This window comes from Bidens hawaiensis, unplaced genomic scaffold (assembly GCF_021521415.1).
Source record: "Bidens hawaiensis isolate Kalapana, Puna unplaced genomic scaffold, B.hawaiensis_p1.1 tig00003902_1, whole genome shotgun sequence".
NCBI lineage: Eukaryota > Viridiplantae > Streptophyta > Magnoliopsida > Asterales > Asteraceae > Bidens > Bidens hawaiensis.
The window spans coordinates 2,573,122-2,591,900 of NW_027491226.1; the positions used below are offsets into that span (position 1 = coordinate 2,573,122).

Genomic DNA, 18,779 nt, shown 5'->3' on the forward strand with positions numbered 1-18,779 from the left:
CATGGTTCTAAAAGAAGGTGGGGGCACGGTTCCGTGTAATAGAAGGACACCGGGTACATGGAGTAGGTTGGTGGCTGCTGTTTACAGGGTGAAGGTTCAAGACAAAGATGTTAACAATATGTTTCGTGGGATAGTGGGTAATGGAAGAAGAATTCGATTTTGGATTGACTCTTGGGTCAGCCAAGTGCCACTAAGGAGTTTATTCCCGGACCTATTTCGTATTGAAAAAGATAAATGGTGTCTTGTAGCTGATAGAATTGGGCTAAATAATGATTCAGTTGTTGTGTCTTGGTCTTGGAACAGGTACCCCACATCGGATGATCATTGTCGTGAGTTGGTGGAGTGTCAAAGGTTGGTCGATGGCATATGGTTGTCTAATAAAGAAGATGGGTGGAAATGGAATGATGAGTCAAACGAGATCTTCTCAGTAGCTATGGTTAAAAAATGGCTAAAGGGTAAGGAATTGGTAAGTAATGGGGACGTTTATAAATGTTGTAAATGGCTACCACATAAGTGTAACATATTTATGTTGAGGGCCTCTTTAGACCGAAACTAGGATGGCTCTTCGAAGGAGGAACATTGATGTAGATGATTCCTTGTGTGCTTTTTGTGGTGTATATGAAGAGACAGTGGATCACCTTTTCTCGGCTTGTGCGATTGCTATTGGGGTTTGGCAAGGTATAGCGGCTTGGTGTGGTATTCAATTCCCTTTTCTGTTCTTGGTCAAAGATGTGTTAATTATTAATAGCCAAATGATGGTCCCGAGGGAGAAAAAAGGCCTTATACGGGGCATTGCTATATTAACGTGTTGGCAGTTATGGAAAGCCAAGAACGAGTTAATTTTCTCGAGCAAAAGAAAAGGTGTGGTTGAGATAGTTTCGGATGTTAAATCTTTGGGGTATCTTTGGTATAGGAGTAGAGTAAAAACGACTTCGGTAGATTGGAAAGGGTGGTGTAACTTTGATATAATGTAATTGTTTGTTTGTTTTTGGCGTCCCTTATTTATGTCTTGGAGATAGGGCGCTTGGTTCTATTGAAGTGAACTTTTCAAAAAAAAAAAATTAATTATTGGTGGGGTCCTAGTTTATTAAGGTTTATTGATTGAAGTCTTGTAAATGCCGGAATCAATTACAGCAAATTTATTGTTAACTAATTTAAATTAGATTTTCACTTATGGCATTGCCACTGTATCTATTTATTAATATTGGTTTTGGTTTATTCACATTAGGTTATTATGGAAGACGAAAACATGGATCTTATGGGAAATCACTCATTTTATTATTTAGAAGAGGATATGTGTAAATTAGTTCATTAAGGGTAAAATATTTAGTTAGTTAATTTTAATGAAATGGGAAGATATGTAATATATGTGATTTAGGAAGGGGATATATGTAATTAAGTGTTTAGCATTGGAAAAACATGTAATAAGAGAGGTTAGGGAGGTGATACATGCCCCTATTTTAATTGAAAAAAGAGGAAAGCAAATTAGTAACAATTTAATTGATATTATCTATACTATATATAAAGAAAATCCAAAGGACCTCTTAAATTTTATGAGGTACCATTAACAATGCAAAAGATACAACATACAATACATCAAATTATAAGATTTTAGGGACACTTTTGTCTTTAGCTATATCAATACGTTAACTTCAATTTTGATAAAAATAAGTTACAATTTTAGTCCTCTAACTTCAATAAGATTTTGTTAATTTATATAATAGTTACACCTTTTGTAACATCCGTATTATGAGATTACTAAATAAAAGAAAATTATTGTTTCGTGTGTGTCGCTCGTTTATTTGTGTGCGTGTTTATATTTGGATAAGGATTGGGATTGGTGAAGGAAGTGGGTGGTGGGGTCCATAGCCCTCTATATAAGGCCATCCCCTCCATCCCTTCACTATTTCTTGCCACAACACACACACACACACACACTCCCTAGAACACACACATACTCTCTCAAGACCCGAATCCGAATCCAGGCTAAAGTAAGGAAGATCTTGGTGATCAAGTGTCTTCAAACAACAAGAATCACGTCCAGATCCTCGAGTTGTCCAGATCCGAACCAAACCCAAAGCCAAAGGTGAGTTTTAGCCAACAAGTTTAAGTTTTGTGGTTGAGTTCGACATGCAAATCGATATCTTAGTAGATCGGGTTGTAAGATGTAAGAAAAACATAAACTTGGTGAGTCATAGCTTCACGGGTATGATATAGGACAAAAAGGTGATGTTCAGACCTCATAAAACACGGGTATACAAAGTTGGTACGACCCAAAACCCATAAAAAGGGTAAAATCGGGTCCTAAGGAGGAAACAAGGAGAAAAATGGCTTTAAAATGGTAAAAACGAAGAAAGGCAGGTATTTCGCTTCGCTCAGCCGTGAGAAACGAAATAGGTATTTCACTTCGCTCAGCCATGACAACGAAACAGGTATTTCGCTTCGCTCAGCTGTGAGAAGCGAAAAGTTATGCGAAGCGAAATTCTATGCGAAATTCCTTCCAGGCGAAATTGTTTAAGTTGTGACCCGATTCATTTTCTGATGCGGTTTTGCTAAAGGATCTATTAACGAAAATAAACTCAACCCCAGCCAGGGGCTCTGCCCCTTTGACCCTGCTAGGGGCTGCCGCCCCTAGACCCCGCTACCAGGGGCGCTGCCCCCGGACCCCCGTTAGTTGAGGGTTTCATTAACTTAGATGTAAGAAGTAGTAATAATGGTTAATTGACGCGCGTAATGTATTGTACAGTTAGCCGTGCACAGCTAAGGAAGGACATTACCATTGACGGTGAGAGAAATCGTCTCCAGATGAGTTCTAGCCCCATTTCTCTTTGAGATGGTTTCAGGGCTGTGTTCATACTTGTAAGAATAGTAACATATATACTTATGCGCTTAACGTGAATGATTAATGCAAGAATGAAAGATATATATATATGTGTGTGTGTGTGTGTGTGTGTGTGTGATTAACACAACTGATTAATGTAAGAATGAAAGAAGGAGGTTAGAACTTGCATATGTTAGTTGTTTAACTTAACATGTTTGTAAGAATCTAGAAGGAATGTGAAGTAAGAGTCAGGGTGGCAGGCCCTTCTAATACCTGGGCAAGAATAGTAAGAGTCAGGGTGGCAGGCCCTTCTTTACATGGGCAAGAATAGAGTGACCGACTCTACGATATCGGTGCAAGAAGTCGGGTGGCAGACCCTTATAATATCTATGCAAGAAGTCGGGGTGGCAGACCCTTATAATATCTGTGCAAGAATGTATGTAAATTGTATGTTTGTAAGAATGTGTAAGGAGTAGTACAAATAATACTTGTATGGATGAAAGAATGTGTAAGAATAATCCTGTAAACTGTTAAACTAGAACTCACTCAGCGTAGCTGACTATTAGTATGCACGCAGGTGAATAGGATGCGACGGGTTGCTTGAGGGAAGACACGTGGCAACAAAGTGAAGACTGGCATCGAAGAAAAGAAGATTCACGTGTCGTTTACGTTACCTTTTAAGACTTAATGTATTTTGCTTAAAAACAAGCACTCATGTTATGTAAGAATGTTTATATTATGTATTCCGCGAAAAGTTTTTAATTAACTCTGATTTTAGAACTGTGTTTATGAGTAAATCCAATGCCAAAGTAGGGCTTCCGGGAACGGGGCCTTTCACCTTTACCCCTTATTCTAAACAAACTACCCCTGCGATTTTTAAACGGCCATAACTTTTTCATACGTTAAAAAATTACACCATAAAAACGAGCATTTTATACTCTTTAATTTGAGTATGATATTGCTATAGTTTATTAATTTTAAAAAAACTAACTTGCTACATGATTACCTATTAGTACCGACAAAAGGTTGAACATGTTAGGCTCATGGGTCATTACGAATTAAGGTCAGAACGGGCTTAATTTGGTTCGGTTCTCGATAGGTTCAAGTCGAAAGAGGCCAGGTCAAAACGAGCTTTGGGTTAAAACGATGTTAGGTCGGAACGGGTTTCGCGTCAGAACGGGCTGGGTTAAAAAATGGTTTACTTGAAATTACTGTACAATTCATCTCTGCTTCTTAATTTTCGTCACCGGTTACTCGCGTTCAGGCATTAGTTACGCAGATGGCATTATTTATGCGTACTAAATTGCTCGCGTCTTGGCCTTGTGTGACACGCTTACCAACACCGGTTACGCATCCAATGCCATGTTAAGCACATACTATCGTCGGGATATGCGCGTACTGTTACGAGGAACGTACAATCGGTAACTTTCGTGCGTAACCCGCTGCATCGCGCGGGCATCTGACTAGTGGAAAAGAGTGGGTTTGCGAGGGTATGATGTGGCGCTGACGTGATTATATGGCATCATATGACACAAAATAACACCATAGAGGCTTAATCTCCGATGACAATTTATGTAAGAGATATGATATTAGTACACCCTTCACAATAATTCACACATAGGGATGACAATGAAACCCGAACCCGATGGGAAAACTCGAAACCCGACATAAATGGGACGGGAATACTCGATCTAGGTGGGGAGTACTCGCCGCCTACTCGGGAGTTTTACAACATTGGTTTGGAAATACCTAAACCCGACCCAAACCCGACCCATTGCCATCCCTATTCACACACCAATTATACGATCGTACAGAGGCTATATGATTATATGGAACCCACAGTACAACTTCATCTTGCATCGTACATTGATAAAGAAGTTCATACGAATTTTACCAAAAATATATATATATATATATATATATATATATTACAATAGCATAGGGTCTATACGATCGTATGAAAATTAAATTTTTTTTTTTACAATCTTATAAAAATAGTTAAAATTAACCGTGTAAAAAAATAGAAACGAGACTGAAGTAGGAAGAACTAAAAAAAAGTTATAAGATTGAAAACCTAGTTAACCTTAAAATAAAGTAAAAAGTTCAAAAAAGGGAGTCATACGATCGTATGGGTCCTATACTGTCAGAAATTGAATCCCCGGGTAACCGACAAAAGCTGAAAAGTTTTGAATCTCATACGACAGTATAAGATCGTATGAAGTTAAAGAATATTTAAGTAACTCAAAGGGTGTATGAATAGCCAAGACTTCGATGCACCAAATTTAAAATGATTGACGGCACTGATTTTTTAAACTACGCTTTACTGATTAAAAAAAAAAAAAACATTAGACATAATAACAATAACAATAACAATATATAAAGATAAAACATTGCGTAAAACAATCATATGAAATCTAACATTAACAATATCACACCGTCACCACCACAAATGGCCACAAACCACCATCACAAAAAACCTGTGTCTAGCAGCAGCAGCAGGTACTTGTTCATCTTCATCCTCCTCCTCACCTCTCTCTTCCTCCTCTCCGCAAACCACCAGTCCATTCAACCCCTGATCCCATCAATCAACCAATACTGCGATTACTCAGACGGCAGGTGGCTCTACGACCCCACCCTCAGATCTTCTTCTCGCTACCACCACACCTGCAAGGAGATCTACAAGGGGTGGAATTGTGTTAATAGATCCGGTGCCACGGAGATTCTCATGTGGCGGTGGCAGCCCAATCATTGCAAGCTGCCGCAGTTTGATCCCATTCGGTTTCTCCACTCGCATAGGGATACTAGTATCGGTAAGTTACTTTCATAAATTATTAGATGTTTAATTAACCAGTTTAGAACATACAGGATTTAATATTCACCAACAATGTCTCAGCCCTAATTCGGGTTAGGATTCGTAATTTCGGTTATGACTCATGTAACCGAATGATCAGCCAACCATAGGCCGGTTTCGGTTAAGTTTGGTTAATTGTCCGATGCATTATTATTATTATTATTATTATTATTATTTATTTTTTTCTTTGTTTCGGCTGAAAATGGTTAAGCTTAATTATGAAGTTTCAAAGCTGAAATATGCCGGTTTCGTGCTTGGTTATGGTGTTCCAAGCTCAGTTATAGAAAGTTACAACGGGAATTTAAATGTTCGAATCTAGAAATGGAGGTATAAAAGATGGAAGTCGAGGTATAAAATTTGGAAAAAAAAACAAAATGCAGGGTTTGGTTCGGTTTCAGTTAAAGTCGATTAACGAAGACACATTAACCGTAACCATAACCAATTGGTTTTGTTGGTTACGGTTGGTTTCAGTTAACGATTTGGTTTTTGGTTTTTGGTTATGGTTCGGTTTTTGCTTTTTGCTCACCCTAGTACCTATTGCATTCAATTGGTTATATTAGGTCACACTTTCATTGGCATTGACTAATGGAAGAACTTATCAACTTCTTTAGATTCAACATATATTAGTATCAAAGCCACTTAAACTATTGCAACCTAGGTCATTAAGATACATATAAATCAAGGTTATGATGCTTGTCATATGCTCTAAACCGCACAATTGGTTCTTGATATTGTATTATTTTAAGTTCATATGAGATGCAACCTTTGACAAGTTTTAACAGTGCAGGGTTTGTTGGTGACTCCTTAAACAGGAACATGTTTGTTTCTCTTTTCTGTTCTTTAAGGCATGTTACTGATGAAGTAAAGAAGTGGCGCCCTGTTGGAGCTGATCGTGGCTTTACTTTTCTCAAATACAATCTCACTATAGCATATCACCGAACTAATCTGTTGGCACGTTATGGTAGGTAAGCTGTTTTTATTGTCATGTCTTGTTTATGCAACACTTATTTCTTGGTTACTGCTTTAAAAACCGACTCTTGCATCATATTAATTTGACACAGGTGGTCCGCCAATGACAAGGGTGGTGAGCTGGAATCTCTAGGGTATAAAGAAGGTTACAGAGTTGATGTCGATATACCTGACGGGACATGGGCAGAGGCTCCAAGTTTTCATGACATTCTCATTTACAACACTGGCCATTGGTAATATTACATTCTTTTAGAAACAAGAGTACAAGACATATCTATTGTTTAGAAATTGGCAATCCTTATTTGTTTATGTTTATGTATGTGTGTATTTGTCAGGTGGTGGGCCCCCTCAAAGTTTGACCCTGTAAAATCCCCTATGCTTTTCTTTAAAAATGGTCAGCCGTTGATACCGCCCATATCTCCTGAAATCGGGCTTGATTTAGTTTTAAGACACATGGTAAGTATTTTTGCCAACTACTGAACTTATAAAATGCGTTAAAACTTTTATTGAAATTTTGATGCTTTGCATAAGCTTCTAGTTTATGTATATGATTCATATATGGGCTATATCTAGTTCTTTACGTAAGAGCAGTCACATGAATTTCTTAGAGATCGCAGAACAAAGTGTTGAAAACATGGGTTTTGGTCAAAAGTCAAAGCTAGCACCTTTTTGGTACCAATCGGGTCAGCCCGAAACACTTTTATAGTTTTATCCAAAATTTTACCTTTTTCTTTCTAAGTAATTAGTGTGTCAAATATAATTACACAATTATATTATTTAAATAATAATCTAGTTTTTGAATAAAACAAATAGAGGTTTTATGAATTAGAAATACACTACAGCTTACTTTTGGCTTGTTTAACCCATTGACCAGTACTCTGAACTATTTACTGTTCTACGTTTTGACCGTTTAAAGATAAGATAATACACATATACTTGATTTGAATCCTTTTATTTTTTATGCCTAGATATCATACGTGGAAGAAAAGGCAAGGCCCGGGACGGTTCTGTTTTTCCGCACTCAATCCCCTCGGCATTTTGAAGGTGGTGATTGGAACGAAGGTGGTTCCTGTAAACGTCTGCAGCCATTATCTCCACACGAGGTTGAAAAGTTTTTTTCTGTGCAAAATAACGGAACAAATGTTGAAACACAGGCAGCAAATGAACACCTATTTGAAGCAATTAAGGGTACTGCGTTTCAGTTATTGGATATTACACGTATGAGTGAGTTTAGAGTCGATGCTCATCCTTCTTCAGCTGGTGGAAAGAAGCATGATGATTGTATGCATTGGTGCTTACCTGGCATTACTGATACCTGGAATGATTTGTTTGTTGCACGTTTAAGTAGCATCAAGGTACGCTAACTTATATTTGTTATCCACATATGCTGACATGTAGATTGTACATTTCACATTGTTTTAGTATGACTAGTTATTTAGTTATTATTCATATCATATATTTATCTTGTATAATGCTATAAAAGACTTTTATTATTACATATTCTTTGATGGAGATCAAAGAATCAATATTTTGAAAGATAACATTCTTTTGGGAGATTATTTTGAAACCTCTTATTATCTTGACAATAGTCATAAATCAGGTGATATTTTCTAACCCATTTGAACCATCTCCTTTGTTCCCAACTTAAAGAACTAAACTCATTATTATTCCACCAATTGCTTGAACCATTTGCTTTGCAAAACCTTGCATTTCCCTTCCATACGCACGCGTCAATCGTGTAATTTGCAAACGATGCAATGAAGGGACCCTTTGACCAGTCAATTTTATCTTGCCCGCCACGTGTCGCCCAATTGCTTCCGTCCCATAGGCTGATCTTGATCCCCATTGGCTGCCACCTAGGATACGCGACCCCTTTGTCTGCATGGTTTCTGTATGTTCTTATTGGAACATGATCCACCATAAACCTGTTTTTACCTTTTAGTTACATAATGCCAAAACCTAGAAAAGATTAGCTTGAAAAGAAAAATAAACACGTACACGATTTGATGAATATTCCACAATATGGAGTATGTATGAAAATCCTTAGTGGGATCAAACCACCAGTAGATTCTCTCTTCTCGGTTGTCAAAACCTTCAGCATATACATTTGTTTGAAGAATATAAGGTTGGCCCGAAACATTTCCTAGGAACTCAAAGTCGATTTCATCTCGATTAGGCTGATCTGATGTAAGCTGCATTGTAACAAAATGTTATATAACATAACAGTAATAATAATAACAATACGAAGATGAAGCAATTACATAGAACGCCAAGACTGTGCCCGCTGAATAACCCGGGACCAACTTGATTGGCATGTCAATTTGGCCGAATAAAAACATGTCATTAGAAGCGATAGACGAACCTAGAAATAATGGTTTTGTTAGTTATAAAACACGGTATCTAAACATGGTAAAAAAATGTTTTGTTTCACCTGATTCTTGATCAAGCTTCAAGCTCCTCGATCGGCCATCAGCCGAAGTGTTAACATGGCTAGGTGACCAGGTGACAAAGAAGTCGTTATTGAAGTTCCCGGTTGAAACTACCGAAGCAAGTGAAGTTTGTAATGAATGTAAGAGGAAAATCCCACAAAGGAAAATGGGTTTTAAGTTGTCCATGGCCCTGTTTTTGTGGTTCATTTGTGTCATACAAGATGATTATGATATATGAATGTTGCATGTATATGCATGTGTGTGTATATATATTTATTGTTGATTGGGGGTGGGTTTTGTTGACATTTGGGAAAAAGGGAATGATTGTGGGAAAAGGGATAACATCAAGTTTCTCTCTTGTTAGGGTTCCTGTTGATTACTTGATGGATCCTCTTAAGCTTCCTTCTTTCAGTTAGTTACATATTATTCCTTTCTTCTTATTATAAAATTTGTATGTGTTATTTGATTTATATAAATGTTTTGATAAGAGAATATAATACTTGGAAGTGAGGAAAAGAAGAAAAGGCAGTAGACAGTTTTAAACTAACTACAAATTAGTGAAGCTACTAGACCATAAAGTAATCAATAAACTAATCATTATTTTATACTGTCCCTAAACATTAGGGATGTGATTAGAAGGGGATATAAACAACCTTTTAAAAGTTATTTGTTTGTATTATTTTGTCCACAAATCTAGCTAAAAATCGCAGTAATATCATATATTGATGGATTTACCATACATTTGTTTAAAGCACTCGTGGCTCATGAAATAAAAGGTTATTTTAAACTTTTATTTTGATGAGATGGGATAAGTCTGCTTGTTAGTTAAATTTTAATTTTTGTAAGTTATAGCCTAATTTCACTTATGAAAACAACCAAATAACATGGTATGGCAGACTAGAGAGATCAATATGGTATTAACTTTTTCTCAGAAGTTTTAGTCAATGATTAAAAAAGTCCAATTGACCTAACATAACAATTCACAAATGCCATTGTTGGTCTTCACCACCCGCTCGTTGTTACAACCTCCATTGCAGCCTCTGCCGCCGACACCGACTCTCCCACCACCACCACCGCCTCCACATCCACTGAAACCATCATTGCCACAGTCGCCTCCATCTCTACCACCATTGCCTCCACCACTGCACCCTGACACCACCTTGTAGCCAATTAGCCATCCCCACTACCACAACCACCTCTACCGTTGCAAGTACAGGCGATCAATCTCGGGCCAACACGAGAAACCTGACCCGGCTAATTTATGTATGTTTTGTATGCATGTGTGATATATATTGTTCATGTGTAGGTAGGTATACAATACCATTGTATCTATGTGTATATCAAATAGTTTGTGTATGTGGGGTATGTATCCATTTGTGATACCATGGTCTCTGTATATAAAACAATTTGTATCTACATGGTATCCCTTGAAACAATATGTATGGCAGCCCTTAAATCGCCCATCCCCATCTAATTCAATCCAAAGCCGGCTATGAGTCGACCGACCTCGGCCCGACACCCCGAGATGCCTGAATTTTTTTATTTTAATTATATATATTTTTTAAAGTTTAAACCCAATTACTCAACTAACACATAAATTTTTCACGATTCTCGGAGACGACCCTGATTCAATCCAATCCGAATTTTAAGTGCAAGACCAATCTAAAAACCCAAAAAAGACTGGACCGGCCAACCCCCCATATGGTCCCGCCCTTGGTCCTCATTTCTTAGCCAATACAATTGGCCGGTTTGGGTTTGACCCAACTCATCACTGGTCATGATAAATATATAGTGGATTAGCGGGTGAACCTATTTTGATACTTTTTTTCTTAACCGACTTCATTTGGCGATAACCGTTTTAACCTTAATCAAGTTGATAAATTTTTTAAACAAGCCGAACTCATTTTAATCAAAACCCGAATTAACCCCAACGTGTCCAACCCGTCCAACTTGACGGGCTTAATATTTAAGATTCTCGTAGAGAATTAAGTTAAGCCACATATACATATACAAATGCCCTTGTTACAATTTCTTTCTAGAAAGTTGATAGCCCAACCCAACCCAACCCAAACCAAAAGATTCACGGATGACCCGTTGATAGTAAAAGTTAGCATGGTTCACGATCAACTTGCATTTGCATAACCATCTTCTTCATCAACCATCCACCCTACTTCCACTTCCACTTCCACTTCCACTTCCAATCTCAAGGTATTATTGTCTCATCATTTTCTTTCTACTTCTTAATAGAATGAACTTATGGTATTTCATGTTGTTTTGCGTTAGATTTGAACTTCATTCTAATAACTAGTAATGCTTATACGTAGGAATTTAGAAGTTGGTTCTTCGAATTTGAATTAATGTTTAGATTTGATTGAATTTGATTTTTCCTGTTTATATTTTGGTTGCATTTGATTCACATATGGAATCTGGGATGAGCAAATAACCGACAAATCTAAACGTAACCGAATTAACTAACTTAACCAAACCCCCGAACAATTAACCGATGATTCGGTTTAATTGAATTTGATTAGTTTCAGAATTTGATCCTAATTGTCTTTTTGATATTAGTGATCCAGGTTCATCGTATGTGAGCCTCATTATGCAAAGAAACCAGAGGCCAAAAGGAATCAAAACCAAACATGTTTTCAGGATTTGTTTCTTAATCTCCGCATGTTGTTGGTTGATCTTTCAAATCAAGCGGTCCCATTACAAACACAACATCTTACCGCGTACAAATAATATTAACGAAGTCATAATATTAGGAAGGAAAGATCTTCAACCTAAGAAAACCACAATTCATGAAGATGATGAGATTGATGAAAATGAACGGTAGGAGTTTGATGACGAAGAGGCGCGCGAAGAACATTATAAAGCAGATGATGCGTCTAGTGCGGTTACTGATTGAAGAAACACTAATCGACCTCGGCAGATTACGGATAATCTGGGGGTTAAATAGATGTTTCCCACGAGGGTTAGGTCAGACAAGATGGTTTTTCTTCTGATGACCTGCAAAACAGACACCGTGAGCTCGTCACTGAGAAGGGGGGGGGGGGGGTACCTCCTTGTGACCACCCTCCGGCGTGAGAATCAGACTAGATTGCTCTTGAATATAAGTGTATATTAAGAGAAATGACTAGAGCAGATATCAGATAATATATGAAGATATAAGATAATGATACCGTTCCAAGGTGTTGGAGTATTTATAGCCGAAGGTAGGTTTCCAAGCAGGTACAGCCAGCTGTATAATATTCCTTTTCTACCAACTGTGGGCTACGCACGTGCCATGCTGGTGGTTGGTGGGTAGGCAGCGGCTGATAGTGACATGGCCGGCTGTGTACTATTCCTTTTCCACCAACTGCAGGCTATGGACGTGCCACGACAGGGGTTGGTGAGTAGGCAGCGGCTGATAGTGACATTAAGTAGTAGAGCGTGCTGCTCGTCGTACTGTTGTCAGTGAGCTGTCGCAGCTTTGGTCAGATCTTTTGTCCATACCTTGGCAGGTATAGTACAAAAGATCCTCCAGTAGCGTACGGACTGGCTCATTTGGGCGGGAGTTTTCCCGGCTTTGGGCGGGAGTATTCCCGGCTTGCTCACTCCTTCTTCAGGTGACATTACTGAATTATTTAAGAGTTAGTGCCTTGTGCGTGTAGCCTTGCTGCGCGGGTAGCCTTCCCTGATGGCTAGTATCCGCTGCTGCGGGAACAGGCGGAGAACGTCGACCATTAGGAGGCTTTTCCTGCGGGAACAGCTTGCGTACTGCGCGTAAGGACGTCACGTCTCTGAGCATGGTGAGTCCTGCGGATCCAGTTGGTTTTTGCGCAGACGTCCCTCTTCAAGGTGAGTCTTGCGAGTTTAGTCTTTGCGCAGACGTCCCTCTTGAAGGTGAGTCTTGCGGGTCCAACTGCGCAGACGTCCCTCTTTGAGGTGAGTCTTGCGGGTCCAACTGGGCTCTGCTGGGACCTACCTCTTCAAGTCCCCCCAGTCCAATGTTCTTCTCATGAATTGTTAATAAGTGAGGTGAACTTTTGGACTTAAGCAAGGGGTTTTGAAAAGGGTTTAGTTTTAAGGTTCTCCGCGGGGATTCTTCCCGCTGGTTTCCTAATGTCACGTGCAGAATTTCCCACGGTTCTGCTTGATCTTTGGGTATGATGCGGGTAGGTGTGTAACCTCCTCGCAAGTCGGGAGCGTTGAGTTTCACTTGTGTAGATTCTCCACGGGGTTTTGGTAGTTTTAAACATAGTGATCAATTATGTTAAACAACCAATTCCATCTTGGAGCTTCCAACAATCTAGTTCTCAACGTTCCCGCTATGCGGGGATGTTATATCCCTTTCCGCAAGCATGGCCCAGAAGATCCTTCTTGGTTTCAATTCCCTGCGGAGTGCTAAGTATGTGAAGGGTTTCGCCTTGACACTGTACCCGCACTCGTCTTATAGTTACTTTACTTCCAAGGTATTCCTGGCTTCAATTCCCTGCGGGTGCTAAGTATGTGAAGGGTTTTGCCTTGACACTGTACCCGCACCCGTCTTATAGTTACTTGGTTGCCGAGGTATTCTTGGCTTCAATTCCCTGCAGGTGCTAAGTATTTGAAGGGTTTTGCCTTGACACTGTACTCGCACCTGTCTTATAGTTACTTGGTTGCCAAGGTAAGGGGTATAGTCCCGCTTACTTTTGAATCTTTTTGAATCTTTTTGACTTGCGTTATAAACGTTGTATGACTTGCTCATGCATATTATAGTTTAATTTGGCACTTGTTTTGCCTCATAAACAATATATGATTCGCGCATGCATACTTTAGTTTAACTTAGCAATTTTCCGAGTGTTTTGAATAAGTTAACCATTCGAAGCGCGGTTGTCAATAGGTTAGTGTTCAGTTTCCTCTATCATGATTGTGCGGGTAGGACCATCACTTTCATTTAGTGGGATGACCAATCTTCACCTATAACTGACCTGCGTGAAGGTTTGCCGTTTTTTGTGTTTATGCGGGTTTTGCCGCCGTCCACACGCAACGACTTCCCCACTTATTTATGCGGTGAATACCGGCATATCAGTGCGGAAAGTTCATAAGTATAAAGGTAAAGCTATCAACACAATGTGATAAAGGAGAATCATTTCCATTAGAAGTGGCTCTGGGTCTTTTCTTTATAAGTTTGGAATTGATCTACATGTAACATTTGCGTAATTGAGCTCCATTCCATGTTCTTGGGATGGGGGTGCCATCGAGCCTTTCGAGCCGGTATGCGCCCTTTCCTAAAACTTCTTTGATAATGTATGGCCCTTCCCAGACCGGGGCCAACTTTCCTGGGCGTTCTTGGTTCGAAGCCTCGTTGTTACGCAGTATGTAGTCTCCGACATTGAAGTTGCAGAGTTTTACCCGCGTGTTGTAGTACTTTTTCATTTGTCGCTTGTAGTTCTCTTCACGCGCTGCAGCTAAGTCTCTGCGTTCTTCAGTTAGCATAAGGTCTAACCGTCTTTCTGCATTATTGTCTTCTGGTTGAATCATGACCCTTGATGAGGGTAGACCAATTTCGACCGGGATCATGGCTTCAGTGCCATAAGTGAGGCTGAACGGGGTTTCTCCCGTACTTGCCTTTTTCATCGTTATGTTTGCCCAAAGGACGTGTGGAAGTTCGTCCACCCAGCCGGATCTGTGTTCCAAGAGTCTTTTCTTTATGCCATCGACGATGCTCTTATTTGCTCTTTCCACCTCACCATTACCCTGTGGGTGCGCCACTGAGGTAAAGGTGTGGGTGATTTGAAGTTCTTTCAGCCACTGTTGTAGCTTCTTGTCAGCAAAGTTGGTGCCGTTATCGCTCACCAAATTCTGTGGAAGCCCGAAACGACAAATAATAAATTCCCAAATAAATTTTTTGATATGTTTTGCGGTTGTTTGGGCTAAGGGTTTTGCTTCTATCCACTTGGTGAAGTAGTCGATGGCGACCACTAGATACTGAACGTTCCCTGCTGCTGTGGGAAATGGGCCTGTCACATCGATGGCCCACTTCTGAAATGGCCATGAAGAGGTGACTGGAACAAGTTCATTCTTCGGGCGATGCGTGTTGGGCGCGTAAAGTTGGCAAGACCTGCACTTTCTGATGTATGCCAGCGCATCCGTATGCATCCCCGGTCAAAAGTATCCCGCGTTGTTTAGCTTAGCTACGACAGCGCGTGGACCTGCGTGTATCCCACAGATGCCCTCGTGTACTTCCCTTAGGAGGTAGCCAGCATCTTGGTCGTCCACGCATCGTAAGAGTGGGCCAAGAAAGTTACGTCTGTAAAGGATGTCATCGATGAGTTGATAGTTCAGTGCTTTACAGCGTAGTTTTCTTGCCTGTGTTTTTGACTCTGGTAGTATACCCGCCGCAAGGTAATTTATTATTGGTGTCATTCACGTTTCTGTGCCGGTTTGGATGACACAGATTTCCTTGTGTGGGACTGAGGGTGCTACAAGGAGTTCAATGCGGATGTCTTTTCCCAAGTGGGTGAAGGCCAATGACGCAATCTTGCTTAACGCATCCGCAGATTTGTTTTCGCTACGCTTGACGTGTATGACTTTACAATCGTTAAAATCGCGCATAAGGGTTTTCGCTTGCGCGAAGTACAGGGCCATTGTGTCGTTCACGGCCGTGTACGTCCCGTTTATTTGGTTGGCTACTAACATGGAATCCACGTGGGCTTCCAAAGACGATGATCCCAATGCATCGAAAGATGCAGGTGGTGAGTTGCCAAGAACTACTCAAGCTCTTGGGACTTCCACAGCTCAGGGGGAGTCTGTAGGTGCAGTTGGTGGTGATGAGGTGGTGATGGTTGATGATGAAGATGATGTGATTGATGCTTTGAAAGAATTAGATGATGATATGCTAGATGATGATGTGATGTTTGATGATGATGTGCTGCCTATTGAGGAGATTGAGAAGATTGGAGCTCAGATTGTGATTGAAGAAGATGTTGAAGAAGGTGAAATAGTAGAAGAGAATGTAGAGCATGACATTCCAGGTGTGGAGAAAGCAGATATGGGTAATGAGACAGTAATCGATGAGACTGAATGGGAAGAGCAGCCTAGGTGGAAGGAAGGCTATGCTCAGTGGTTCGTCAAAACGAAGAAACCAGCGGTCCCTACAATGTTTAAGAAGAGTTACAATATTAAAGGCTATGCTGAAGCAAAGAAAGGGATTATTTGCTGGATCTATGATGAGCAGTTGAAGCTCTTTGTGATTAAACGGTATGACGGCGTTCAGTATTTTAAAAGAATGTTAAGGTCGTTGAATACACTGCCGGAATGTGAAGTGAAAGACTTAGCCAGATTGGGGTTAATCAATCGAAATGACGATAATATGGCTAGAGTCATTGAGAAAATTGTATGGAGAGAGAGTATAAAAGAGAAGAAGTTTGAGCTGTTGAAACCGCAGAAGGGAAAACTTGTTGAAGACAAGGATAGAGGTTTGAGAGCTGATGGAAAACCTTGGATGGTCATGAAGTATAAACCGATCCGGTGCCTTAAAGAAGTACCGATGAAGCTAATGCCCAAGGATGTGCTTAAAGACCTAAAGTGGTGGTATGTGGATTGTGAGACAGCAGAGGCGGTGATGGAAGACGAGGATGAACAAGAGCTCCTAAGAGTTTACGATCCGATGCATTTGGTAAACTTATCGCAAGCTGATCTGAAGGTGCTTAATGAGAAGAAAATCTTTTATATTCCTGCTTGGAAGGACGAAGCGAGGAAGTATCAAAGAGTTGTGTCAGTTTGTGTTAGAGAAGGAGTGCATGCGTGAAGATACAAGATTGAATATTACAAGACAAGTGCTGAAAGATCAAGATATGAAGCTACTGCCAAGGGGGAGTCTGTTGGTGCATAATGTCAGTAGTTCATAGTCTAGTGTCTGTAATCGAGTCTGTATTGTTTAATTATGTTTTGTATGTTTAAGCGAAGTTACTGACAAGTTCGCTTAACAGGCGAACTTGTTAGTCAAGCGAAGTTATGGACAACTTCGCCTGAACATGCCAGGCGAAGTTGTCGTGTATTTATAGTCCTAGGTTACGGCTTGGTTTGTAATCGTCGTTTAAGTTCGTGTCAGTTGTTCGAGTTCATTGTAACGTGAGGACGAGAGTCTGTAACAGTGATATTACATCACGTGTTTGAGTTATAATATATAACGTGTGTTCGTGTGATTCGTGTTCTATACTCGTAACGATCTATGCAGGGATTCCGCACCTGAGTAGACCGAGATATCTCGTGCGATCCGTCCAGGGAACCTACAATTGGTATCAGAGCATTTGCTCGATTGTGTGGTTCGGGATATTCACGCGGGTATAGAAATCGTCCCGTTTCGACTATTCGCGGGACGTGTTTTCTGTGTTTTTGAGTCAATCTTAACTCCTACCATCGTGTTCAAGCCTTTGCACCGTCAAAAACCTCGTAAAATCCAGATTTCAGATCTGCAAAAACGTCCGTGTTCATCAGGCGAAGTTGCCGTCAGGATACGTAGGGTTTCGGCGAAGATATAAGGTTAAGCGAAGTTATCCACAACTTCGCCTACCTTCTCAAGTTCGCCTAACTCAGCGAAGTTCTCTACAACTCCGCCTACCTCCTAAGTTCGCTTACCTTAAGCGAAGTTAATCTTCTGCGAAGTTCTTCAGCGAAGTTAATCAGCGGCGAAGTTAAGGCTTAAGCGAAGTTATCCGTAACTTCGCCTACTGTACTTTTCAGAAAATTTTTGATTTTTTTCGGGTTTCTTACTTTTCGGGAAAGATGTCGTCGATTAACATCTCTGAGTTAGTGAAGATGGAAGTTGAAGCAGGGTCAGCTACTAAGGCCCCAAGATTGCTGAAGGGAACCGTTTTCGTTGCATGGAAGGATCGGTTCATACAATATGTCAAGTACCAGGATGCGAAGATGTGGGTATGCATCCAGGATGGTTATATTCCACCAGTTATGGAGTATGAAGGTCGTGATCAAATCAAAAAGTATAGCAAAATGGAAGAAGAAGAGAAAAAGATGTATGAGGCCGAGAGCAAGGCTCATGCTGCTATTACTATGGCTCTTCCACAAGAGATCCTTCATACGTTTAGAAAGTACACGTCAGCAAGAGAGCTTTGGGAAGCTCTTGAGAACAGATTTGAAGGGAATGTAGGAATCCGTGCTTCCAAGATAAAATTGCTCAAAACCCAGTTCTCAGTCTTCAAGTATTTGAAGAATGAATCCTTAGATGATATTATCACTCGATATTACCATCTGATGACTGAACTGAGCAACTATTCTATTTCCTACAGAGAAGAAGAAATAGTTGAGAAGCTTCTAGATGCTCTCCCACCAAAATGGGAGATGTACACTGTCCTGATGAGGGAAGACAAAGACTTTCCCACATATGATCTAGAAACGGCAGTCAACAAGCTCAGAACCTTTGAGCTTAACATGGTCAGAAAAGAGACACCTACGGATCAGGTTCAAGATCTAGGTATGTATGGAGCTAAAGTCAACACTAGCTCAGGATCGAAGACTGAATCAACTGCCTACTACTCGAAGGGAGAGTCGGGCGCAAACTCATCACATGAGGGTCATGTGTCAGTCAACACAAATGGTGATGTTTGCTATGTAGCAGGTGGATCGAGTGGTTCTCAACCCCAGGTAAGCAAGAGTAGTTGCTCTCCAAGTATTCCCAGCAACAACTACTCTAAGATGCCTATGAGTGTCAAGTCTGCTGAAGAGCAGT

The 18,779-nt window shown here is 40.2% G+C and overlaps 2 protein-coding genes across 2 annotated transcripts; one reads left to right on the top strand and one right to left on the bottom strand.

Moving 5' to 3' along the window:
* The first annotated feature begins 5,270 nt into the window (after positions 1-5,270).
* Positions 5,271-8,216, top strand: LOC143624604 (protein trichome birefringence-like 13). The gene is made up of 5 exons (XM_077095191.1): positions 5,271-5,631; positions 6,460-6,637; positions 6,734-6,874; positions 6,977-7,097; positions 7,610-8,216. Exons 1-5 carry the CDS (start codon positions 5,271-5,273, stop codon positions 8,003-8,005), a joined length of 1,197 nt encoding a protein of 398 aa, XP_076951306.1. The 3' UTR covers positions 8,006-8,216.
* Positions 8,164-9,306, bottom strand: LOC143624627 (putative xyloglucan endotransglucosylase/hydrolase protein 10). The gene is made up of 4 exons (XM_077095209.1): positions 9,073-9,306; positions 8,903-9,003; positions 8,640-8,833; positions 8,164-8,566 (listed from the first exon to the last, which is right to left on the bottom strand). Exons 1-4 carry the CDS (start codon positions 9,284-9,286, stop codon positions 8,164-8,166), a joined length of 912 nt encoding a protein of 303 aa, XP_076951324.1. The 5' UTR covers positions 9,287-9,306.
* Positions 9,307-18,779: the final 9,473 nt, after the last annotated feature.

What these genes read in the sequence shown, in the direction of transcription:
- LOC143624604 (XM_077095191.1), top strand. Translation starts at nt 5,271, where the DNA reads ATGGCCACAAACCACCATCACAAAAAACCTGTGTCTAGCAGCAGCAGC. An exon ending in GCATAGGGATACTAGTATCG is followed by an intron (nt 5,632 to 6,459) that starts GTAAGTTACTTT and finishes TTAACAGTGCAG; the next exon opens with GGTTTGTTGGTGACTCCTTA. An exon ending in CTGTTGGCACGTTATGGTAG is followed by an intron (nt 6,638 to 6,733) that starts GTAAGCTGTTTT and finishes AATTTGACACAG; the next exon opens with GTGGTCCGCCAATGACAAGG.
- LOC143624627 (XM_077095209.1), bottom strand. Translation starts at nt 9,286, where the DNA reads ATGACACAAATGAACCACAAAAACAGGGCCATGGACAACTTAAAACCC. An exon ending in GCACAGTCTTGGCGTTCTAT is followed by an intron (nt 8,834 to 8,902) that starts GTAATTGCTTCA and finishes GTTACAATGCAG; the next exon opens with CTTACATCAGATCAGCCTAA. An exon ending in TGGAATATTCATCAAATCGT is followed by an intron (nt 8,567 to 8,639) that starts GTACGTGTTTAT and finishes AGGTAAAAACAG; the next exon opens with GTTTATGGTGGATCATGTTC.